Here is a 26,959-nt window from a genome sequence, read left to right on the forward strand (position 1 = left end):
CTGAGAAGCAAGACTGTGGGGATGTGGGAAGGAAAACTGTCAAAGGGTCTTTGAGGTAAGAAGTGGTCTCACAACAATAATACTGAAAGCACAGCAGACCCTCAGCTGTATAGCAGCCCTGAACATGATTTTCAACAGTTCATCATAAATCAAGTGTTTTGCAAACATTAGCTAAATCCCACAGGAAGAACTGTATTCTGATGAAGTTAAGATTCAGCTGGAGTAAATATAATAGTACCAAAATATCAGGGTTGGAAGAGTTTGTTTTATTTTGCTTTTATTTTTAAAGAAAACATTAAAATCCCTGGAAATGCAAAGTTGAAGTTTAAATTGCTCAAGAAAGGCACTGACTCATGCTCAGATAACAGTCGGAAGTACACTCCACCCTGGCAAGGCCACAGGAGTACACTCTTGGAGGGAAATGGAAAATTGTGCACCCTCTTTTTTTAGATTTAAAGTAGAGGAAATCAGTGAGGCGAGTTCATTGAGTTCATATTCTGCTCTTTCCTTGCAGAGTAATGGTTTTGTTTAAATTCTACAGGTGTCTTCTATGAACACTAGAAAAGCTACCTAGAAAGTTTTAACTAAGGTACACATGGAAAGGGGGTTGATGTTTATACCCATGTCCTACTTGGCCCAGGGGACAAAAGAAGAAGGTTAGAAAATTATATGTCAGTGTTTGGCTAAATACACAAGGTGGCTTTTCCTTCCACTATCCACTTAGCTGTTCTTCCGTTGAGAAATGAGGTGAGGAATATGACACTTCCTAACAGTGTCAGGGCATGGCCAATTCCCACCTGGGTCTCACTAGCCAGGGGCTCCTGGGGGACCTCCAGCAGGTCCCTGCGCCGGTTTCCCTCCTCTCCGCTCCTATCTTTAAAGGAAATGTGGCAATTGCAGTTCCCGAGAGAGAAGCAGTCTCCCGTGCGGTGCGTGGGGCCCGTGTGGCCACTAGATGATGCCGTGTGACCATCGGATGCTGCCCTTACCCTGCCTGGAGTCGGGCGAGCCGCGCTCCCGGCTCCCCGCCCTGGAGTCACCGCGACACGGCTCTGCTCAAAACACCCCGAACCCCGCTTTTTAGAAGGATTTGGGCTGGAAGAAAGCTTTAAAGGCCATCCATTCCAATACCCCTGCTATGAGCAATGACATCTTCAACTAAATCAGATTCCTCTCGAGCCCCATCCAACCTGACCTTGAATGTCTCCACAGATGGGGCATCCACCACTGTCTGCACAGTAAAAAATTTCTTCCTTATATGTAGTCTGAATGTACCCTCTTTTAGTTTAAAATCATTATCATTTGTCCTGCTAAAAGGTTTGTCCCTTTCTTATGGGTCCCCTTTACATACTGGAAGATGCTATAAGATCAGACCTGATCCTTTTCCCCTCCAGGCTGAACAACCACAGCTGTCTTCATAGGAGAGGTTCTCCAGCACTTTAGTAATCTTCATGACCCTCATCTAAATCTACTCCAAACAGGTAAATTTTTTTCCTGTGCTGAGAACCCCAGAGCTGATTTCCCCATCTCAAGGACTGCTTTTTCCTATTTCTGTGGCTGCAGTGGCTGAAGAGGAAGATGATGCTTTATAAACCAAAGGCTCCAGGGGGAGTGAGCCCTGGAGCAGTGAACCCTGGAGCAGGCTCCACTTGAACCAGTGAAAATGTACCAGGGATGAGGGTATCTGCTGCCCTGTTGTGTCATATCTGGCAGGGGAATGTGAGATTTGGGAGGCAGCAAATACAGCAGTGAACAATCACATGCACAAGGGAACGTCTTTGAAAATGGCAGTGATTTCTGACTGGTTGACACTGAACTGAGAAGAATCATGAGATGTCACCTTGCCTGTACTCCAGGAAAGGTGAATTGGTCTGGAACTGGGCAGATACAAATGCTAATACTGAATAAATCAACTGGCTGAAAGGAATATGTGATTTACAGACAGATTGCGCTCATCCCTTCCTGGGTGATCACAAAAAAGCAGGGCAAGGCAAGAAGATGTCAGCACATATGAACCCAGCCTTTGTAGCTGCCCAAGGTCAGAGGCTGCTCCTGGTGCAGCTGCTGCTTCCTGATAAGGTGAATGAGGGGTGAAGGAAAAGTGCCCAGGCAAAGAGAGTCAGGAAAAGATCGTTCTGGTTCTCCCTCTGTGCCTATCTGATGCTGAAACCTGGGCTTGTTTTTTCACACTCTGATGTGCAAGAGTGGAGTGTTAGGTGATTTCTAGGGATGGAGGGAGGGAGGGATGGAGGGAGGGAGGGAGGGAGGAAGGAAGGAAGGAAGGAAGGAAATCAGTGATTGGACATATCAAAACAAATGACAGGCAATGCTGAAGGGTTGAGCAGGGCTCCTTGCAGGGCAGCAAGGAGCATGTCTAGTAACATAGCTTAGCTGGATGGCAGTCAAGGCTTATCTTATTCTTCCAAGAGGAAGAATAAATCACATGGACTATTTTGCTTGACCTTTGCTATCTTCATATATTTCATCTTAGCAGAGATGTGGAAATTGGCTAGATTACCAAAAAAAAAAAAAAGGAGAAGGAAGATAATGAAACCATACATGTTGCTGATAAAGTTCTTTAAAGGAGAGGAAAAAATAATTACCAGCATTTACTGTTAAATTCACAATCTCTTTCAATAGGAGGCATGAAAATGGTACCCTAGGTTGCTAATGCTCTGAAGGGAGAAATGTAACAGATTCTGCTGTTTGTCATGGGAAAAGAAAAGAAGGTGAAAAGTACCATTTGTGCAAGATTACTCTTGTGCTGTTGATAACTCATTTGCCTTAATCTTATTTTGTTTGCTACAAACCACTGTGATAAATCTCAGTTCTAGAACTGCCCATCACTACCTCTGTGAATCTGTCCTGAAGAACTACTTTGTGAAAATTAATTACTGTCTGAAACTGCATTGTGCAAATTCCTTGTTTGTTCAGTCCATTTAGGCGTGCTTTCTTGTAAAGTGTCACATCACACTGTTCCTTCTTACCAAGAAAATACAACTGTCACTCTGTCAAGTTACTTTTTTCTCCCACTATCAAAAGAAAAAAGCAAAACAAGGGATCAGTTTCAGACCAAGAAAAGTACCCCAGGAAGTTGGCTGGTGGCAATTAATTACTTGTCAACATCTTCCTCAGATCTGCATAAAAAGGTACCTGTTTGTCTTTGTTCTGGCCCTTATATTGCACTATTCTACTCCTTTCCCAACAACATCTATCAGCCTGGCATCTGAATGCCTGCTAGATGTTGGTATATCAGGTCCACTCAATCAGGTTCTCCACTGGGATAATTCAGCATGACCCATCTGAAGCAATATTGTGTTTCTTCTCATTTGTGTTGTATTAGATGCATTGCTGCTTACCTTGGCCACAGAGAGAGGAGCATGAACGTGCATTTCTCTGTGTGCGAGCTGATGTTGGCTGTTAGGGTACGGATGTGCTTCTCACCAGTCAGTCACATACAGTGGCAGATGTGAAAACCCAGAGGCATATCCAGACAGAGCCATATAATCTTTAAGCCCAGAACTAGCAGAGTGTGCACGTACATAGGCTTATGTGCAAGAATATATGTAGGGATATGAAAACCACATATCACGTCTAACCATGTATGGACACAATCCAAATGTCCTTACAGTTGTCTCTAGCAAGGCTGCTTTCTTCCTCCTTCTTTCCCAGCTGCAGGGGCATAGAGATTTAAAAGTGCACAGCAGGGAAACAGTCTGCTCTAGGGGATGCTCCTCTAGGTGCTGATGAATTGCATACGGGAGCAGACCCATTAGCCCTGGCCCCATCAATTCAGGAAAAGAGAGAGGCTTGCCAGTGTTTGGTTGCTGGCAGCACGCTTCTGTCACATGGCCTTTGACAGGTCACTGCTCCTCTCCCTGGGGAGAGCAGATACATAATGCAGGAATGCGCAGTCACTGGAGGGCTCATGTGGTTCTCATCAGCATCCCAGCGCTCAGCGGGTGGGACTGCTCTCCCACACATAGCTTTCCAGTGTGTCAGCACCCCTGCATGGAGCCAATAGGCTGGCTCTGCTGTCTTCCTCAGCTGGCCTGTGTTGGTGGGGTTTACAGCAGGTCAGATGTTGTGTCTCCTCAAGCCACATACTGACAGAGGCACTTGCTTACTTGCTGGATTGTCTCTCCTCCAGGGCATCTCTTCAGTTTCCCACTTTGATTTTCTGGCCAGCTTTTCCTTCTCTGCCCTGTTAGGATGATCTGAGTGTGCTATTTACCCCACCTCCATATCTGCCTCCTGGCCTGGGAAGGAGCACATTGAGCTTTAGCTCTCAAAGCCACAGTCTGTCCAGCCCTGAATACAAAATGTATTCAAAATGCACAAAATGTACTCATTAACTTTGTGGCCTCTTACTGTAGGGAACGCTGTCTACGCAAAGATTTTAGAAAATACACCTTTCTTTTTTTGTTCTATCAAGATGCTCCTGTTGCTTGTGAATATTTTGCTACACTCTCACCTTTTATTTTCCTCTTTTAAATAAGGTGCAACTAGTATTTTTGTTCGGATGTCCCCTTTAAAGTGATCAAATAAAGGTTCATTCAGAGAGAAGCTGAGATTTTTAATGAACTGAATCATCTTCTGAAAAGCTGAGGTGGCCAAACACTCTGTGGCTCTCCACTTCCTTTCACGGTCCACACTGAGAAAGGAAGGCACTTTCCCTGACACCTTGTTGTGTATCTGCTAGTTTGGCTGGGGCTCTGAATCAGCTCCTAGCACATCAGTGGGCCATGGCCTGAGGATGCAGGTGGGCACGGAGGGGCAGACACCGCAGCAGCACGCAGGGTTGGTGAGCATTGGCGCATGTGAACTCCAAGGCAGAGTGCTTGCAGCTACGCTTCCCAAAGGAGACCCACATTCAGGTTGCCTGTGCTCTCACCTCAATGATATAGTCTTTTCCATCTTTGCTGTGGACAGCTTTGACAGCGCAGATATCCAGACCTCCAAACATTTCTGAGCAGGCATCTGCCCAGAGTCGGTACCTGCAGAAACCACGAGAACATGGCCTAGGATTAACTGTCCTTGGGTAGTCCACCAAAACCAGCCACCCACCCTGGGGCCCAGAGGAACACAAAGTGATTTGGGAGCCCTTATTACAAGGTGTCCTTCATGTGTTTTGGTGGGTCCTTGACTCTCTTTCTTGACTCCCACTCACAGGAGATGGAGTAAAAAAAAGAATCTTGCTTAAAGTTTCCCTTCATTTTGGATTGATTCAATCCTGCCCTCAAGCCACCTTAAAATGTTTCTTTCCTTCCTTGGTATTTACATCAGATCTCCAGTTGGTTGTCATTCGGCCAAGCTATAAATATTTAGCTAATTTAATCTCCCAGTAGTATTGGCCCCTCAGCGTTTGTATTGGCTTTGCCTGAAAGCCCTCCATTATGCAGGCAGCTTTCTCCTGATAAGATGTCCTGGACATTGGGACTGGAATAGGATTAGAAAATGAGTGTTGAATTTAGCAAGGAGTAGCCACCCCTTCTCTGATCTGTAATGCAGTAGCTCATACATTTTACAATTTACTTTCAATTTTATCTTTTTACAGTCTCCTGCTTCCTTCTACCCCTTGGGTGTTGTTCCTAGTCATGCAGTTTCATCACATGGACCAGGCACTATTTGTTGGAGGGAGATCTTCAGGCTGCAGTACTTTTCCCTATCCATCCCAGAATGGGAATGTGAGCTAGTGGCCCCTTAGCTATCCTGGAATCAGAGGAGGAGCGAGAATGACAAGAGGCATATTATGGGGGGACCACATCCCCCCACTGTGCAAATGAGGAGGGAATGAGGCAGCCTGATTTTATTTCCTGTGCAGCTGTGCTGTGGTCCTGGCCATTTAAATAAAAATAATAATCTCAGAACAGCAGATCTGTAAGCAGGACTATGACATGATACAGAGAGGGGAGAGAAGGCCACAGTCTCATGAAAACACTGACATTTTGCAGACCCTACAGGGACTGGGGAAAGAGCTGTTCTGGCTAAAGAACAAATTTATGTCCTTGAAGCAGCCAGAGTCCCCATAGCTTGACAATATAATGATGAACTTGTGCGAACACAGTGTCTCTGGGAAGAAGAAAAATTATGGCTTATATGACTACTGGTGCTCTTTTATCCTTAATGAGGAGACCAAGTGTGCTCACCCTGGACTCCCAAGGAAGACAGTGTATGAGGGGGAGTCAGTAGCATAAGGAGGAGGAGAATTATGGACTGCATGAGTCAGGCAGGAGGCAGAGAGAACACTGCACTGCTGTGGCCCTGCATCCAGGGACACCATTGTGGGAACCACCTCTCTTCCTGAAGAACATCTCTAGGTGCCTGGGCTCAGCAGCCAGACTCAGGGAATTGTAGATTATGCCAGAGAGTCTTATGGCTACACATCTTCAATGTTTATTGGCCATAGGTGAGCACTGGGAGCATCATGGCCACTGGGATGTAATAGGAGTATTTTAGGGAAGAAGAGCATATTTATGCACATGCACCAGATGTTGCATTTTCGGAGGATTTATTGTCATTTCTGCATTACCTAAACATTTCAATCCTTTGTACTTATGTTCATACAGTAGGTATTTCAGGTTGATCCTACTCACCAGAGCATTTGAGTACATTCCTGCCTTGTTTAATGCACTGGCAACTCACAGATTTCAACAGGGTTTGTTGCATTTGTGGCTGAATAAGGCTGGAGTGCTTAATTGTGGTACAAATTACAAAACAAACCTTCAAAATGCAGTGTTGTATTCTGGCAGGAATCTGGGTTTTAGTCTTACAACAGTGCAATAAGGTAATGTCTACCCTTCATGTGTCTAGCTTCAGCTGTGTTGTAAACAGCCTGGATGCATCATCGTGTCCACTTCCCACAGTACTATTAGGGTCTTGCAGAGTCACCTTCAGCATCTGATTTGGGGCTTTGCTTCCCTGTTTCACAGAACTAAAAGTGCAGAAGGGACCTTCGATGGTTGCCTGCAAAGCTCTCGTGCTCCCAAGAGCAGACATATTTTTAATCTGGTCTGAAAGAGGACAGAGATTGCCATCCCCTTCAAAGCATTGATTTCTGTGATATGCTAAGCTTACTTTAAGAAAATATAGGAAATGTTCAAAGGAACCTTTTAAGCTATAATTTATTTATTACAGTATTATACTTGTAAGTAGTGAGAAATGCCTATTAACAGGCTTTCATATATTTAAAGACCCTATGGTTCTTTTGGTTTTTTCATCTTTAGGATGAAGAGGTGTTCAGCTTGTGGGCAACTTCTTCCAGGTCTATAACAGTTAATGAAGGAGAATGAACCTCTGCACTGCAGGCAGGGTAGTCTACACCCCTACTGGAAAAATATCAGTGGTCTGCTAACTGAAAAAGGTAGAAAACTACATAGATCTACATAGAATTGTTGCAAGTTTTTCTCAACAGCTCATTAGGTTTTTTCCTAAAATGTTTCTTTTATTGTCCTTTGGACTTTCTCCAGCTCCTTGCTATTTCTCTTCAATTGTGGTGGCCAAAACTGGACGGAATCAGAATTAATCATGAACCTGACAAAACTGGAGGTATAATCTGAAAAAATCTTGAATTCACTAAGAATGAATTCCTACATGTAATCTATGGATTCTATAAATCTACTTAGATGGGATGGAGAAAAGTGATGAGAAGATGTGTTAGTTCTGCAGGATAGGAGTTACAGCAAAGCATGTTGCCATGAGTCCACAGTGTCAGGCAGTTGCAGTATTAGCAAATATCACAGTGATTTGAATACATGGAAGTAACATTTGCAAATTTTAGTCTGTAAGATGCATGAGGGAATTCTTTCTGCTCTATTCAACAGTGAGAAGACCTTAGCTTAAGACAGTGACCACTTTTGTGAGACTAAAGCAAAAATGTGCTTTCAGCACTCCAACCAACAGTTTTTTCCTCTGTTAAGCAGAAGAAAAACTCTTTTTCTGCCTCTCATTAGTAATATACTTATACAAAGTAATGTTACTTTGTGTTTTGTGCTTTGACCTTTCTGATTTTATCCCTACATGTTTGTACTGGTACGCTTGACCTAGCATGCTGGTCTTGTTTCCTGTGGTTGCATTCACTAAAGATCTAATGATTTAGCAATGTTAGTTTCTAGCTGTACTTTCAGTCTGTTCTTCAAAACAGGACAGTTTGCCTTTGTGTCCTTAGTGTTTTTTTAAGAAAACACTCGGTCTTTTAAAGTCTTTATTCAGCCTCTCAAGAGACCTCTCTTACCAGTTCTCTTAATTAACCAAAGTCAGAAATACAATTCCTCCCTTCTAACCCAAGAATAACTCATACTGTCTTGAAACCCTCTTCCTTACCTCTCTGTCATTGCAATCTGTTCCAGCATCGCAGAACCTGTGTTTGCCTTCCAGTTTCCAGAGATGGAAGTCCTCCTAGGAAAACAAACCAAAAACATAACCTGAACGTGAAAATAGACTCCTGACCCATCCTCCTGCATAATGTAGTCCTCATTCTTGACTCTGTGCTTGTACAGGAGGGGATGAGGTGAGGTTCTTCCTCCCAGAAGCCTTTCCAAATCCTTCCTGAACAACACTCCATACAGGATATGTTGTTCAGACTCATGAAAAACTGACTGAGGATTTTAGGCAGAGAAACCTCTAAGGAATCTTGAGCACACATCAGGCTCTGTGAGTACTTCCTTTCTTTATACATTAGACCTAGGGGAGCTGAAAGGTGTTTAAAAGATCTCTAGGATAATCGCTCTTATGTTCTGCAATGGGTAGCATCCTCCATCCATGGAACAGAAGCTCTCCAAGCAAATATTTGCAGAGCAGCTTCACAGAATATCAGTTCTGACATTCTGGGTCTACCTGAATTTGATTTCAGTTGTACTTCTGTGTCAACTTTAATTTGATTTCAGTGGTACTGATGTCATAAAATATATTATCATATTGACTTTTCATTGACTTTTCATGGTGGCTCACTGGGTTAGGACTTGGAGAATTTCTTATTCCAAGATCTTTGGAGTTTCATTGGCTGCAACTGATACTTATTTTCCAAAAGAGGTACTGTTGCTAGAAAATTCCTGGTTTCACCATCAGTGTCAGTGGTGAAAATTTTCCTTTTCTTCACCTTGGGCCCAAGGCAGACATTGGACAGCCTGCTCTGACAACACTCCAGATAACCCTTCCATAGTGTACAAGCCAGGACAAGTCAACAAGCTGACAGGATACAACCAGGAAGCCTCTTCACGCTGAAAGAGATTTATGAGGGGAGTATGAGGTGTGATCCAACACTTCAATATGAGGTTGTGGGAGCCCTTGCTAGCAGTTCTCTCACATTTTCAGCAACACATACAAAAGACACTGATTATGCAAAATTCAGCAGTGGTAATACTGATGTCCTGCTACACTATAAACTTGAATCATTATAGCTGACTACCTAAGGCTCCCCTTTACTCTTGTGAGAGACACCCTGGAGTGCTTTTCCCAATTCTCCTCCAAACTAGTATGTTTAGTTGCTGTGAAATTGAAATGATCTTTGTGACCATGTTTAATGGAGTGGACTGGGGGAGCCAAGGAGCATGTGTGAAATAATTGTGTTTTCATATAGTTCACTTTTGGGCCTGTTGCCTTCACCCAGCATCCATTTTGCTGCCCTACTTCCTAAGCAAAAGAATGTATTCCTCCCCAAGCTTGGACTGTCATGAGCCCTTTGATGGCCTGTAAGGTCAGTGTTCAGTCCTCAGCCTTTCTTTCTCTTTTGAGAAACATTCTTAGGATTTTATTTTTCAGTTCTGCAATGGGAAGAACCACTCTTTGCTATCATTTATTTTTAACAGAAAATTGCCCTGCAGTGGCAGAGGTCTTTCAAAATCCAATTAGTACTGGTGGGAACTCCTAGAGTCTCATTAGCGACAAGATGATTTGACATCGGTGTTTAGAAAATGTACCTGGCATACTAAATGTAAGCAGCTGTGTTGTCCCTAAGAAAATTAAACCACAGTTTGACAGTTTTACAAGGAAATTTGACACGGGAAAGCTCCCAAAATAAGAACTCTGCTTGAGCCATTGGGCTAATTTGTTGGACTTGTTTATACCTATCCATCTTGAGCCAGTTTTGGACATAAGATTTAAAATATCTCTCTCTGCTGTATTCCTAACATTCCTGTTAGGGAACTTTGCTATTTTGAAATAGAAGAGTTTTATTTGAAGCCCACTGGATCAGACACCAAACCCTGCACCACAGTCTGTGTCAAGATTACTCTCTTCCAAGCAAGTTTGAGGAGTTCAGCTGTCAGCTGTGCCCCCAAACTTACAGAATCACAGAATCACTGCATATTCTCAGTTGGAAGAGACTCAAAAGGATCATCGAGCCCAACTCCTGGCCCTGCACATCACCATCCCCAAGAGTCACACCATGTGCCTGAGAGCATTGTCCAAATGCTTATGGCACTCTGTCAGATGTGGTGCTGTGACTGCTTCCCTGGGGAGCTGTTCCAGTGCCCAAACTCCCTCTAGGAAGAACCTTTTCCTGATTCCAAACTACACCTCACCTGACACAACTTTAGACCATTCCCTTGGGTCCTGTCACTTGTCACCAGAGAGGAGAGATCAGTGCCTGCCCCTCCTCTTCCCCTTCTGAGGAAGTTGTAGACTGTGATGAGGCCTCCCCTCAGTCTCCTGTTCTCTAAGCTAAATAGACCAAGTGCTCCAACTGCTCCTCATACTGCTTCTTTTAGATTTTCTTTTTTGCATTGTATGAAATGAAAAAGGAGACTTAAGACAAAAAAAGTTTGCTAAGGATGTTCTGCTCCCAGCCCCATTTCTCTTAGGGACTGAAAGGCTTCCCACCCCTAAACATCAGGGGCCACACAGTGTACAGTCAGTATCATAAAGAGAAGGACCCCAAACTTTTAGAGATCAGTTGCTTAAGCAGATTTGTGACCACAACACTTTCAGCATTCTTTAGAAGTGGAAAAATGAGCAGATCAAGAGCTCTTGGTGTCCTATCTCAGTCTGTGAGTAGCTCTAGTTTAGACATGGTTGATGTGGTATCCCCTACAGAGCACATTGAACTGCATTGGAAATGACAAGTCAGAAATCTCACTCATGAAACTACAGAGGAAGGGTATTACCCTCTTACTAAGAGCTGGTGGCAAGAATAGCCCATGTCTGAAAGCCAGTAGCTGCTGGCTTAATTCAAAGTGAGCAACATTTAATGAGTCTAAATTGGACATGATCCTGTTGTTTGCCTCCAGTTGGGATGATGGGATGAGTGTGGAAGCATAATTTCTGCCCCCATTTCCCCTGTAACATGAACAGTTTTCATGTTTTCTCTTAACCAGTATTACAATGGCAGTCAAATACACTTGGTGGAATTTTAGGCACGTATCATGTGCTGCTTATCTGCTGTTTTCAGACTGGTTCAAGGCATGGACAAAGTTGTAGTTTGTTAGCAGTGTAAATCTGGAGTCACTGCACTGAAGCTGAACTGGGAAACTGAACTGAAGCCTTGGGCCATGGGCTGGAAGGAAGTGCATTGAACATCTGGGGCAGGGAGGAATGCATGACTCACCCTGCAGTATCCTCCCTCTGGCAGATGCTTGGTGCAAAGTAAACATATTCTGGAGAATTTTAGTGCAGTTTTTTTCTCAAAAGAAAAGGGTTTTTAAAGTCTATATGTGTGGGTGAATGTATAAAATTACTGGATTCCATGGCTCACAGATCAAAGCAAGTCACTTAGTATGACGCTACTGCAGATGCTGGAATTGCCTTTAAGGCTGAGATTTGCTAGCATGACTAATGGTTTTGAGTCTCCTATGTGGGACACCAGTGAGAGCTCTGATATTTTGGGTTCTTTTACCTCTGTCTTTGGACATACTAGGGACTTATGCCATAGAAATAACTTATTTTGTCTAATGCTGGGGTGGAAGGAAAAGTTCCTGTTGGGACTGACTATACCACTCTCCCAAGCTCACACCCATAGAAGGTTTTTTGAATCTAAGTCAACCTCCTGGGTTAGCAAGTCACTGGGTGAATTTTGCTGTTTGTTTTCTTTGCTAATGAGCTTCATTTCTCATGAAGGTGTTCTCTGTTCATGACTGTTTTCACAGGAAAACATTTTTTCTTTAGAAAACAATTGTTTGTGCAGCTATACTCCCAAGTGGGATTAGGTCTTAGTGTGACTGCTTTCTTTCCTCAGTCATCTGGTTTTATTTCTGATCCCTGTTCTGGATGAGTGCATGGTGAGTGCAAATAATAAGTGAGGAGAGAGTATAGTCAGGCTAACTTGGCCTTTGTTTCAGTTAGAGGCAGTTGGGGAGCAAGCTCTGGAGCCAAGGCTGGGTGTGTTGGCAGGAATAGGGAATTTTAATTGATATTTTAAACCTTCTTTCCTTTGGCCAACTTGAGTCAGACTCTCTGAGATGTTAATGTAGTATTAGGCAATTGTGCTATTGTTGACCTGATTCAATTAAAAATAAATTTTCTTTCATTGAGATCACATGAAGTAGGCAAGTGTTTCCCATGTCCTTTCTTCCCATGAAGAATGTCACTCAGTCATTATCTAGTTTTCTTAAACATCTCTGTGCTAGGAATCCAACTTGGAATTTTAGGCAGTTATAGCTGAAAAATATGTGATTGTGTACATTTGATTATCTTGTTTAGCTATGTTTCAGCAGAACTATGGCCTAGAGGTTTGTAGACATGGACCAAACAGTTACAGTGTTGTGAGTATTAGGTAACATATGCAATTTATCTGGCGATCTGAAGAATGTACTGCTGGAGCTGACTATTTGTCCAGAATTCTCTGGTTGGATAAGGAGCTTCTGGGAGAAGCTGTGCTGTGTGGCTTTTTTCATTTACTGGTTTGTAGTAAGAAGAAACAGGTGTTTTACTGACTCATGTGGTTGCATCTCTAATTGAGCGTGGTAACTACTGAAGTTTGGCTGAATGCTTTTTAATACTTTTAAACATACCAGTACTGAAAATTGCTGTCGTGCCACCTCCCTCACTACCTACCCCACGGAGCAGGGAGGAGCTTTGGGGCACCCACAGAAATGTTTCACCTCCACTCCCTCCTTTGTATGTGTCAAGGAGCACACATGCAAAATGCCCACAGAAACGCCGTGTGCTGCCCCAGCTGAGCCGTTCACACCCGGTGCTCTGTGCCCCTCATGTGATGTGTTGCTGTGATCTGCAGCTGGGGAAAGGAGAGGGTGCTGCTGTGGGCTGAAGGATGCGGTGCTGCTATGGCCTGGACACTGTAGGACTCCAGGAGCTGCAGCTAGTTCAATCTTTTTTATTTTTTTCTCCAGGTGGAAAGTGGGCAGGTTTAGTTCCCGCTAGAGGGTACTTGGAGCTGGAGGATTTTGCTGGGAAAGATGAGCCCTTCAACAACAGGATGGAGAGGTGATGGCTGAGCACAGTCATTATACTAGCTGAATCTCAGAAAAAGACAGACAGAGATTGACATTCCAGAAACAATGACCTGACAGTGACTAATGGAGAAGATGATTGGTGGATGAGGGATCTGGGTTCAGGGGTGGGAGGAGAACAGCAGGGTTATTCTTCAAGGAAGTGAAGTCAGCTACCTACTCCTGCCCAGAGCAGACACCGACTCGATAATATCCATAGCACTGTCTCCTCCCCATCTTGCTCTGGCACAGCCATGCACTCACATGTAAGCCTTGTAGTTGCTGCCAATTTTCTGGATTCGGATGTCATATTTGGAGTCAATGAATGGCTCGGTGGTGGCATAGGTTTTTGCCATGGCTACTATGCTGGCCATGTCCCGGAAGTCGTGCTGGTTCTCAACTTTGACCTTGATTATCATATCCAGTGAAAAGGAGACAAGAGCAAAAAGAACATGAATACTTGGTGAGCAGAAGTAATCTCTGCACCTGAATAGCACAATGTCAGTTAAACCCCACACAGACACAGCTGAGGACAGAGCAAGGCTTCTGTGATTCAAAGAGAGAAGCTTCCCAGAGCACATCAACCCAGACCAAATCCATCCCATTCTCCTTCCTCATGCACCAGCCCTGCTAATCCTGGCACCAGAGACACAGCTAGACCTTTGCCCAAGTGGATCTTGCTAATGCTCTTTGCTTTTAGGATGCTTCAGAAAAATAGTCAATCTCTTAAGAGGTATTACTTCTTTCTAACTTTACAACTGCTGTTTCCCATGTTGGGATGGATGAAAACAGAGTCTTTTGGATGGTCAGGAAATACAAACCAGTTCCAGGAAATCAACATGAGAGCTTGTTGTCTTCACCTCTAGCCTTCAGTTCCCTGGCATTTCACATTAACCCACTTCAGACTTTCTTTGAGGAGTTGTGCAGGTCTCTTGACTGGACACAAACTCTAAAGGAAAAGAATGTCTCTGGGGGAGTTTTTGATTCTTGGGGAGACTTGTGTGAGTGTGAGGCAATGGGCATGTGTGTAGGACAGGTGGTTGGGTGTTAGACTTGACTCTCACTTGGAAACAAAGGAGCAGTTGAGACCTATGAGCTACAATTTTTCTGAGAAGATAGCTTTTCGCAGATCTGTATTCAGTTATGGGAAATGCTCTGTATTTAATAAAAATAAAAAGTGAAATGAGGAATGACCAAAACAGTAGGAGTTCTAATGATATAATCAAACCTCTAAAAAAGCTCATTGATTTGGGAAAGCAAAACTGAACAAGCAGGTAACAAGAATATAGTGGACAACTTCACCTCACTCATATCTTTAACTATGGCCTTTAGTGTATTGGCAAACACTGGTTTGGTGCATCACGGAAACTTGTACAAGTCTTGCTCCTTAGGGCTGGACATATGCAGGAAGGCTGGATTAATTTGTGGAGAAAATACCATGACTGTATGAAAAGAATGAGCAAATGAGTGACTTTCTGTACATTATTACCCTCACTTTGTATTTTTGGTGATGCTTTGAGACCACAGCTGGGGATTGCAACCCTGCTTTGCTAAGTGTGCACGGATGGGTGACAATCCATGGGTCTCTTCTCTAGAAAAGCTTCCCAGCTGCACCCCTGAGCACACATGTTAAAGGAGAGTGATGCCAGACTCTGTGGAGCCAGCTGAAGGAAGCACATGCAATAGTATTTGGTGTTTCTTTGCAAAAAGCAAACAAGTGGTTTTATATATCTGCTTTCAACCATGGGAGGGTGGGAACCATCTTCACTAGAGAACAGAGAACAAGCTTGTTGCTAACCTGTTTTACTGTGTTTAGATTGTTCTGTGTGAGTGCCAGCTTACACATAGAGCACATACAAAGATTTAGCCACATCCTGTTGCAGAAAAGCTTTCAAAAATGGAACAGTTGTGGGGAAGGTGAAAAGTGCAACCAGTTTGACCTGTGACCATTTCTAGATGCCTGAATAGGAAAAAGAACTCATCTCTGCTTCTCCTGTTACTGACCAGCAAATACCCCTAGTCCTTCTCCTTTTTGCTGTAGTGAGGACTGTGGTCTCACCATCCAGGAACTGCTGAGGAAAGGAGCAGAGGGTGAAGACAGTCATCCCTGAGAAGGGAGGGTACAAAAAAAAACAAAAACCAAGAAAAACCACAAAAAAAAAAAAAAAAAAAAAAACCCGCAAAAAAACCAACACCAAAAACAAATATAAAGGGGATACGAAACCATTACATGTCATCCAGGAGGAGCAGCCTTGCTCTAGGCTGTGTTGTTTGCCTCTGAGTGGGGATGTGTAGGGCAGAGTGAGCAGGTAGGAATGCCCTGGAGGCAGCAGGGAGAATGGGAGAGGGAACCCAGAGCCTGGACTTGCAAAATACCAGAGGGAAACAATGCAGGCTGTGTTGGACCTGGGTATTTTTGTTGCACTGATAAGAGCTGCCCTGGGCTGAATGACATCAAGCAAGAGAGTCCCACCCAGATGAGATGATCACAGGAGGGACTGCAAGGGCAGGGGACACTGAACTGACACGGTGTTACAACATATTCTCCAGGACCCTTTTGGGAGTGAGAAAATACAAAAGCCATTATATAATGACCTACTTGGAACAAGGACATCTGTGGGATTTGAAACAAAGTGCTGTGCTTGTACAACAGATGTCTTGGGGCCCAAACTGAAATGTTTGCATCCTCAGCCCAGGAACATTTGACCCAGAGCAGAGGAAACGATGCAGCTGCCCCCTCCAGACTGGAATTAGACTACATTGATATTGTTAGAAAGGAGCTCATCTTGTTAAATGTGATGTTTCCTCAAAAATACAGCATGTCTGGAAAGGAAGGGTCCATTCCTTCCACCACCCCTTCCCTACAGGGAGAGAAGGAAAGCAATTGAAAATGTTCTCTCTAATGAGCCTGAGGACTTTTGGCTGGGTTAATAAAGAGGGGGGACTCACCAAGGGCACAAAGTAAAAAATGAAAAATAAAGATGACTTCCCCAGTGCTACACCACTGCACAGTCCTCAGGAAACAGCTCTGGCATCTTCCCTGGCCTGTGCCAGAGTACTTCCCATGGACTTTTTAGAAAAAGCAACTCACAGAAGTCCCCTTGTAAGGGATCACAGCCTTATTTCCCACCAGGCATCAAAATAATCACCACACCAAAGCTGAAATCTGAGCCACCATTTGTTAATTGTTAGAGCCAGCCAAATTTGACAAAACAAGAGCCGTGTTCTGGGTTAATGCTGGTTTATCCCAGGGTACGGTTATTACTTCATAAACAGGAAGCACTCAAGTTACAGTCAAATTAGATTTATTTTCCTGCCTTATCTATTGAGTCCCCCATTTTATTAGCTTTCTACTTTTAAATTTTGTATAATTCATTTCCTCATGCCTTGTAACTGTTTTAGATGTCAATAAGATATCCATTTTCCTAACAGAAGAAAAAATCACAGACATAACCAAATCCAGGGTGTATGTAGTGTGACACCAGAGGGCATTATTTAAGAAGGTACTATTAAAAATCAATCCAGAGCAAAGTTTACAATTTACCTAACAAGAGACAAATCTGTCTTCTAAAACGGCAGGTTGGCCAATACATGAAACTGATAAAAGGAGTTGAAAAGAAATCAACAGGAAGCCATTCCCCCCTTCTCTCTTTTATTTTGCAACCTTCTTAGGATAAATGCTATATCCCATTAACTGCATAGACGAGTGCAAACAGTGAATACAAACACAGCCCCTATCCTGGCAGCCTGTTTGTTTAGCTGTGCTGGCTGTTTGAGCAGCAGTAGACTCATTCTGAAGCCATAAGTTGCTGTTTGCTGTAGCATTTTAGTGACCTGTTAAGAAGGGTTTGGGCCAGTGTGTTGACAAGTGCTTTTTCTGAGTAAGAAAGCTCCTCCTCCCCTTCTGGCTCTCTTCTCTAACCCAGGCACCAGTGATGGCCTAGCATGCTCCCTGTTGGAAAGGAGAGTCTGGCTGGATAGCCGGGGAAGTGCTCATGCAGATGTAACCATCCCTTTGCCCTGTGGTGGCATGTCAGAGCCTGATGCCACCACATCATCTGTGTCTGGCACCTGTCCGAGAAGCACTGATCTTTCTGCCTTTAGGTGGAGAGTAGTCCAAGGGACAGGTAATGAAGAAACATTCTGCTCCATCCCTGTCACAGATGTTGTTTTGAGGCCTTTCTTGCAAGGCAGGATTTTGGATTGGCTTTGCCAGAGTTAAAACCCCACTGTAGCAATTTCCTAGGCAGTCTGAGCCGCACCTGAGACCCGTGTGAGCACAACTTCCTTCAGTGAAGGATCTGTCTGGGTAGAAACTTCTGCTTTCTCTGTCTCACAGTTCCCTAATCTGATGCCTCTTCTGGATGTGGACACCAGGGTCCCAGGGCTACAGCTCTCCTCCCTCATCTTGAGCCTAAGTGCTGCAAGGTCTTGCTTTGCAGCCCCTTTTTGCTTTCATTATGTGGCCACATGAAAAAACAGTTGGTTAGCCAAAGTGCCATAATTATCTTAGTCTGCTAGGACTGCCCTAGCTTTGCCTTTCTCAAGTATCATCCAGTGTGAACTCTGCTTTTGGTTAACTCTGCCCTACAGGCTAAACACACATCACTTTGGAGATAATTTGCAGAAGCACTTTCTGTGTCCAAAATGAAGTTAGAGCCAGGTTCAGCTGGAAGGTGAGTGTCCAAGGCTGAGCCAGGGCTGGACTTTGCAATGTGGTGTTTAACTGAGTCTTGGTAGGCTTGTGAAAGTGCATGGTCTGAGTGTTTTCCTCCAGAGGAACTGGTGCAGCCACACAAAGTTTGTGATTTTTTGTCCATCTTGGCCTACTCTCAGCCTTTCTGTAGGGACCCTACCATCCTGGGATAGTGGGTCTTCAGGAACAGTTCTGTGCAGATGGTTTCCTGAATCTCTCCATTCCTCTACCCCAAATTATGCTCTTTTTCTCAGGAAATACCCAATCCAACTGATCACAATCAGTTTAGGCCTAACTTTGACCCACCCCAAAATAGTGAAGTCACAATGGCATCTGCGTTTCCTTATTATCCTCACAATTCTTTGAACCTTCCTAATACAGAGCCCAGGTCTTGGCTGCTGTAGTCCTTGGTGCCTTGGGTCAGTCACTGTTTTCTGTGTTCAGCAAAAGTTTTCAGACTGATGTGCAAGAAATGGGGATGTTTTTGCTATTTTCAAGACATTTGGAACATCCTCACTTATGAGTCAGTGGGAATGCAGTGATTGGGCTGCTCTGTTGTGAATGAATGTTACATGTCAAGTCATTATTTGTCTTCTCTAAAAGAAAATATTTGTTCCTTGACAAACTGAGGCAGCCCTTTCCCTTCCTTTCCCCTTTAGCATACTGGATTTTCAAAGCTCTCACTTTTGGAACGTTCTATTTCCAGTCCCGAGAGAGACAAGGTGACGAGCTGTCCTTCCTGATAAAAACCTTGCAGTATTTTTACATTACAGAGTGGCTCTGTTTAGTTTGTGCTATATTTATACCAGGGGAAAAAAAAAGAAGCAGAGAAGTCTTTCCCATCCAGTAAGAGAGAAAATAACTCTGACCATCTTATTATGAACAACAAGTTTTTCTTCTACAATGTCATAAATTCATCCGAGCCGGGATTTGTACTGGGGAGGTGTTTTCATAATTATGGGGCAGAAGGGGACAGGAGTAACTCTTAAACTGACCTAATTAGAGAGGTCTAAAAATAAAGTAGGAGCAGCAAAATATACATATATATAAAACTGATATAAATATAGGTAAAGTCACATGAACAGATACTGGTTTTCCTCTCTTTGTAGATCTGGCAGTTGTTTCCTTCTCATGATCTGACCAGGAAGAGGTGAAGAGGCTCTTTGAGTGAATTTGCAATACTGGGCTCTGTTCCTAGGGCACTTTAGGGTCATGTTAACACACAAATGGCAAATACTAACACACTCAGAGCTTTATTCTTTTCCATGGGCTCTGGCATTTTGAGATCCGGAGTCAGGAAGAAGTATTATTCCTTTCTCACTGCAGTGCTGTCCCTATTCAACAGAGACCCCCAATTACTTCTGGGCTAGGTAGGCTCAAACTGCACAATGCTTAAAAATGCCTTGACCTCTAAGGAGCTGCTGGATAAACAGCCATTCTGTTCTGCACATGGAAAGACATCTCCTTTCAGTGTCCATCCATTCCCTGAAAGATTCCTTGAGTACTGTTGATCCTATGAGTCTGTGCAACTGAAGTACAACATGAGAAAGGTCCTTCTCTGCTGACTCCATTGTAAACAGTTGTCTAAGCAGTATTTCTACAAATATTTTATTTGTATTGATGCTGGAAAGGGCCAGCAGCACAGAGAGCACTTATTATAATCTTCCAATGCCACGGAAATATGAAGTGACTCCAAATTTTGGAAGGAGGATAACAATTACCAAGGGAGGGGCTGAGGGGCATGTGTTCTGTTTTTAGATGAGAAGATTGTCTGTTCCTGAGTGAAGGCTATTACTGGTGTCTTTGTTCAAGTCAATAGAGAAACTATTGTTTCTGCATTTCTCAATGGAAATTTCAAAAGATGCCTGTTATTGCAAATTTGTTTTCTCCATCTCCATGTGCACCTCACATGCACAGATCACTTGGCAAGACCATTTCTTTCATGAATGGTATACTGCCACCCCTTTTGGTTCTGATCCTGAATAATAGCTGCTCCTCTCCCAAGCTAAAGACAGTTGTGGTGACCCACCCTTAAGGGGAAGGCAGTCAATAGAGCCTATTTTGTACAAGTCCTCTTGTGGTTATTGTTCATTTTAGCTTTGAGGATTTTTTGTTCAGCCCTCTGATTAAAAAATGTGGTGAGTGAATTTGGTGAAAATTATGTCAAAACAAACAATATGTGAAAATGAAAGTCTATTATAATTATGCTCCTTCTAGCAATTATTGCAAAATAATAAACATTCAACACATTCACTGCCAAGAACATTATGAAAATGAATTAGCAATAAGTATCAGGTAATCATTATAATTCCTCTGGTATGTAACACAGAGAAACTGAAGAAAACTGTGAAATGACACAAATCTCCCTGAAAGCAGATGGTAGAACTCTTTGGGGAAGAGGCATTTTCTGCATCCAGAATTCTTCTGGCTCCTGGCCACTGCCTCAGACAAATAAAGAATAACAGTGCCTGGACTTCCCATCTTTGCTCATTCTTCTATGTGTTGGTGCCTCCCATTATATGTGATTTTATCATTAATAACAAAAAGAAAAAGTAAGTACTTCCTTGACAATTTATGTTGTAATAACACTGTAACCTGAATGCTCACGTCCTTTGAAGCACCAATTGCAGGTACAAATACAAGGCTCACTGTCTTGGCATCATTTGTTGCAGTAAGTACTATTTTAATACTCACATGTGTACTTTGGCTAATACATCAGTTATTTTATCCTTTGTTTCTGCAATCACTGGTTTAATACAAAACATGACCTGATGCAGGTGCTTTATTAATATTTACTTTGTTGCACACATCAAACCAAAAGCAAACCTATCTCTTTTCATATTATGTATATTTTATAGCTATAGACCTGCTATTTCCTGTTATCGTCTCTACTTCTGAAAACCAGTGCAAGGAAATAATTTAGCTCTTTCTAATCTCACTGGTTATTGCTTTTGCATTATGACAGTTAAAAACACCATAATGTCTCCTGGGAACTTCCCTCCTCTTCATTACTTTATTGTAAGTTTGATTTTTTTTAATCTGTAAGTGTTATTTTCTAGCATACCCATAAATGCACTTCTCTGTATTTCTCCTGATATTTTCTGTGGTTTCTTTTGTCACTCCCACTTGGGCTTGAACCCTACAGTTTCAAAAAAAGCATGAAACAAATTCTTGTTACTTGTATTTTAAACCGACTGATTTATTCTTTATTTTATTTTATCTTTCTTTCTTCTCTTTTTGCTCTGTGCAATGAAATGCAGTGAGCCTGAAGAGAGAAAATTTAATCAGTCTCAACTTTCCCTGGCTGCTTGTGGCTGGAGAAGGGCCCAAACTAAAACCATAAGGTCAACAACCCTTGCTTCCTGTACCTTCCCCATCTACTGAACAGAGCAGTGTTGAAACTCTGTGCCCAAATGCACATCCAGACTTTGCTAGTAGTCATTAATTTCATAATGGACTAAAGTAAACTTGGCTTTAGACCAATTCTTTCTTCTAAGATGCTGGCTGTTAGCTTATCTTTATCTGGAACGACTTCCTACATACCCTCCTTGTACCTCTGAGTACAATTGTGCCAGGAGTCTGAATAGAAACTCTCTTCCTCCTTAACTTGTGACAGCAAAAATCAACATAATTAAAGAATAAAAAGGGAGGGAAAGTATGAGGTGGAAGAAGATCTGGTGTGTAGTGCAGAAGACAATATTCTGCTGAGAGTTTTGTCTGGAAATGCTGTTTAAATTGGAGCACGATTTTCTCCGATTTTGCCCTCATTTCTGTAGCCACTAAGAATCCTTGGTGCATGAGACACATGAAGCCCTGCATTACAGGTGAAATGGCAGAGCAGTCAGGGACATGCAGGCTTGCAGGGTCCCAAGGGAGAGATATTCCTCCTGCTTTGTCCTGGTTGGTTTTTCTAATGAAACCCATCCTAGGAACAAGTTAGTGGCTCTGTACAAGCACCTCTAGGCTGTCTGCACAACTCTAATTCAATGACACCTCTGCCTGCTTAACACAGGCAGCACCAATATATTAACCAACAGTTCTTGCGTATTTACATCTTTGTTCCTTGATACTGAAAGCCAGCTCCACCACTGGCATAGGCATCTGTGCCCACTTCCTCCCCAGCAGCTACCACCCAGACAGGGGAACATTGCAACCAAAGCAAGAAAGATTATTAGATCCTCCATGTGCAATCCAGCAAGCCAGAATGGGCTTCTGTTTCCAGAGCACAAGCAAACAAATTGTTCCAAGTTTAAATTTGGTGTACCTATATATATTTTTCAGGCAAAGTGCAAAGCCAGGAGAAGGTCTAGGGAGGCATCACGACAGGCATATTAGTTACGAAGTTCACGTACCACTCATTTGGATTCAGAGATGATACCTCAATTTTGTACTTCTGAACAAACCAAGTTTTAAACAGATAGGGGATGCCTTTTGAAAAGATAAATGCAAGAAAAAGACACAAGTGCAGCAGGAATGTGCTGGTGATGCCTCACTGAAAGGGGAGCCCAGTCACCCCAAGAAACAGAGACTGCTAATTCACTGGGGGAATAAAGATCCCAGGGAGCCTGGGAAAAACAAACAGGTCCTTCTGGGTAGTGAACTGTTTTTCAGGATTCCTTGGCAGGCAACCAGCCACTCTGTTTTGTAAGGTCTTGTTCTTCTTTGCAAGGAGGAAAAAAATAACTGAAGGGCTCCCATTTTTTGAATAAGGTCATCATAATGCACTCAAGAAGCCCAGTGCCACAGCTCCTCATTGTAAGTGCTATGGGGTGTAGCTGCACTCTACAGGTGCTTGAACAAACAACACTACCACTTTCAGGAGAAGAGAAAATGTATAAAAGACAAGCCTAATGACTTCAGCCCAGCCAGCTTTTCCCCCACCCTTCACCAACCCCCCTTCCCTCATCCCAGACAGCCTCCAACCCCATCCCACTGCCTGTCTCCAAGTGCGTGACAGTGTAAAAAGGCCTTTTCTCCCACAGGAACAGCCAGTGCGACCCAGATAGGTTGTGGGGAGGTTTAACCCCTTGGCTGGCTGGTCACATGCCATGTGCTATCACAGGAATGCTGAACCACATATATATCTGTTTCCAGATAAATATATTTTTTCCCTTTTACTTACCTTCCCCATTCCAGCATGAGCATGTCCCAGCTTGACCACTACAGGAAAATTTGGAGTTGTGAGCTGAAAGACAAAAGGACCCTTTTATTATTTTGTTTGTTTGTTTGTTTTTCCCACAGCCACTGTATTTGGAATAATTTTATTTTATTTAGTAGCTTTTATCCCCTTCCTGGATGCTGTAAACTGGATAATAAGAAGGCCAAATAAAATTTGCCTGGATGGTAGGGCAGTGAGCAAATAGTGCTTTAGTGGATCCCATATGATTAAAAATGGAGGCCTGGCAGAATTCCTCTGATCTGACCCTCTTCTGCTGTGTGATAGCAGTTTTCCCACTCTGTACATAAGGATTTGTGTACACCTATATGCATGTAAAACACTGTCTCACTTGCAAGCTGGAAACACCTGAATGGTGAGAAAGACAAGGATTATTTGTTCCTTCTCCACACAGACTACTTTGGCCTTAATAGTGAGTGCACTCCTCCCATCCACAGGGAGGGTGGGAGGACAAGGAGAGAAGGAAGTGGGGCCAACACTTAGGTGCAACTCATGAAGTCCATCTATTCATAAAGCCTGTTCTTCTCCACCTTCAGGGCTGGGTATAGTGAATCAGCAAGGAGGATTGGAATCAGCAATAAAAATATAAAAAAAAGTCATATGTTCTCCCTGGCTTGTGTGGCGTTTCCATTGGGAAGGGTCCTGCCATCCAAGGCATACAAGGTCATCTTAGAGCACATGTGGGATTGATTTTACTTGAAGAACTGCAAGCACACTCTCTGCCTCTTCTTCTCCAGTTTCATCCTCATGCAAGGATTCACTTGGAGTGATTGGCTCAGAGCTGGGTGTCTGTACTGGTAGGAAGTACATGTCAGGAATAAGTAGGATATATGCATCACATTTCCCCTATGTACTGGTTGGTCCAATTCTACATCTCTGCTTGGCATCCCTGTGACCTTCCTTCATGTTGTCTTATGCTCGTGATTCTTTTCATCTAAATGCTATTTGTTCAGTATATAGCTGGTTATTTTTTATTGCATATTTAATTTATTTTAAAGACACTTTTATCTTTGCTTAAGTGCCTGAAGTGATGAGCTCTATTCATTAAGCAGTTAACCTGGAGAGCTGGAAAAGGGAGGCAGCTGCATTTTGGTGGATAAATGGGTCTCCTATTTATTTTTGTTTGAGAATAGATAAACAACTTGTTCTTGTGCTAATTACCAATTGTCTGTACGGACAGGCAGGCACTACGCCCTAAAGATAGAATGGTGCTGCAGTCTCCATCTGTGGCAGCTCACTATAAATAACAAAATTAGTAATGAACACTGATATGTTTTGCTATTCAGCTGCTTATATAAAGAAATGTCACAGGAGAGGGGAACAGTGAGTGCATCACGTCCTCAAGCAGCCTGTGTCACTTTCTTCAGGCAGAAAGCTAAAGAAATATCTTCTTTGGACCACAGAAAGGCATAATAAATCACAGCCCTGGCACAGGCAGGGACCAGTACCACTACTTCAGAAGAAGAGGCAAGAGACTTACAGGTGCCCATCCTGAAGTCAAATGGTTAAGTATATGTCCAGGCATATGCTTTTGTCCCCTAGTTCACCTTTGCCTCTTTAATTCATTGTAAGAGCCTGAAATTTAATTTATGCTGGCATAAATGAATCAATTGGAGTACTGCACCTGAGGCTTACTGAAGACAGGGCTCTGGATGGCCAGGCCTTTTATGCTGGAAGATGAAAGGTAACCTAGTAGTTGGGGCACCCACCTGCTCAGGCTCTGGGAGATGTGGCTCGCTTCCCAGCTCTCTCATCCCAGCCCCATGTGGCCTGTTTGAGCCAAAGTGCCTGCAAGCCCTGGCCTCTGTTCCCTGTTTGGGAGCAGAGGCAGCAGCTGTTCCTACAGAGCAGGAAAAGCAAGCTGCACGCTGTGAGCCTGCCTGATAGCCTGGCAAGGAGGCCAGAGAAGTGTGCAGGATAGATAATGCTCTATCGCCTGCTCCAAGCACACACAGGCAGGAAGCAATGTCCCTGCTGCCCTGCTTTTTGTCCCCTGCTGTGATGTTGCTGAGGGAGCCTGCTCGGGCATGGGGCCCGGGAATGGGAAGCATCTGTTTTCCTGTATACATGCAAAGAAAGTTTGGGATCCAGTAAACAACCCAAGTTTACTGTTAATCTGGAATACCACCAGCAATGACAACATGCTGTGCAAACTTCTCTCTTTCTCTTTTCTTCTTGGAAACATGGGCTCAGCTTTCTTACTAAGGCTTGATCTCATCCCATGTAGGGGTGACCAGCATGTTGGGGTCACATATGGCTTGGCCTAGGCATAGCACTTGGGGCTTGAGGTGAGACAGTTCCAGACTGTGAACATGTGGTAGCCTTGCTGGGAAAGCTGTGGCTCCAGAGAAACACTGGGGCATGGTTAGCTGGGAATCTGCCTCTGCCACTGGAAACCCATCAGATTTCCATGTACATGAACCTGCCTTATGGGGGAACCAACAAGAGAGCACGGCACATGCACAGAGCTGCATTATATAATGAATTTATCTAGTGACAGTGGAGTGCCCTTAGCCTGTGCTGAAATTAAATGTAATCAAAAGCTCTCCACAGTCTGCAGGACCAAAAAAAACAGAGTCCACAACAACCTGCTGGAAAGTCCTTGCTGAAGTGGTGGAACACCACTGCAGTCAACAGGGAGACTTCCAGCTTCCACCAGTGTCTTGCTGGGATTTGAGTACCATTTTTGTTGCTAATAAGGTGTCCAGACAGCATACTTGGCAAGCATCCAGATGGATAGGGAAGCCAAAAGAAGGGAGAAACTATTATACACACAACTCTGATGCAATTCATACACAAACATAGTGAGAAGTTCTGCGGGTGGCCAAAGCCACCACAAGGGCAGACTCCTGAGATGAGTGTTTATATACTGAGTCATAAATTTCCCAGGAAAAAAGATTACTATAATCACAGAATAGCATCACATTTTAATAAGAGAAGCATGTTTTTACTGAAATAATGCAAAGACATACACCTGTGTCTTTCTATGTGCCGCAAGGGCTCTTCTTTTCTTAGAAAAATAGTAAAAAGCACTTTGATAATTTTAAAATGTGCATGAACTGTTGACAAGACTCTTATAGATGAAGTTGACATGTTTTAGGATGGGACTGTAGTGCTGCAGCTAGCTCAGTGATCATATGCAGGGTGTTAGTCCATATGCATAATTCAACCCTTTGAAGTAAAATCTTACAAATGTATTCCCAGAGGTTGTCACAAAGCCTTGAGGTGCCAAGGATTACATAAATGTCTAGAGCTTGTTGTACGTAGAGGCCTGTTAAGAGTCAAACAGCAATTTGAATCCTGAACTAGCAACTCATCCATGTCTTTGGTAGTAGTGAAGAGAAAGTCATGGAACTTTTTCCAACTTAAAACACTGATGGCCCAAAGGGTACCATTTCAGCCCCTGATTTTCAGGGCTCTGCTCTGTGTGTAGTGTCACTGCAAAGATGATTCTGCAGTTTATCAGTTTTGGCAGTGGTGTGTAAAATGAGTGCTGGTATGCACACATTAGCCTTTATTTGAAAACAGCGTGGCTGTCAACTGTGACACTTTCCCCTTTACCTTCTGCCCCTCCTTTCCAACAAATAATGAGGGCTTCAGTACTTCTTGTAAATTTATGAATATTTTCTCTATTCTTTACTGGTGGAGCAGTAGAGCAGAGTTGGATCTAAACTGATGTGAAGGAAGCAATGTTAGACAGGCAGT

At 43.3% G+C, this 26,959-nt stretch overlaps 1 protein-coding gene across 1 annotated transcript in view; it reads right to left on the reverse strand.

The window, feature by feature from the left end:
* Nucleotides 1–26,959, reverse strand: part of SYN3 (synapsin III) — a 189,038-nt gene that overhangs the window by 13,079 nt on the left and 149,000 nt on the right. The window contains exons 7-10 of the mRNA XM_021553949.3: nucleotides 23,201–23,263; nucleotides 13,647–13,789; nucleotides 8,323–8,397; nucleotides 4,895–4,997 (exon numbers count right to left, since the gene is read on the reverse strand). Of these exons, the coding sequence (XP_021409624.3) occupies nucleotides 4,895–4,997; nucleotides 8,323–8,397; nucleotides 13,647–13,789; nucleotides 23,201–23,263 (384 nt within the window). The remainder of the gene's footprint in view (nucleotides 1–4,894; nucleotides 4,998–8,322; nucleotides 8,398–13,646; nucleotides 13,790–23,200; nucleotides 23,264–26,959) is intronic.

This window comes from Lonchura striata, chromosome 1A, assembly GCF_050655825.1.
Source record: "Lonchura striata isolate lonStrDom1 chromosome 1A, ASM5065582v1, whole genome shotgun sequence".
NCBI classification, from domain to species: domain Eukaryota; kingdom Metazoa; phylum Chordata; class Aves; order Passeriformes; family Estrildidae; genus Lonchura; species Lonchura striata.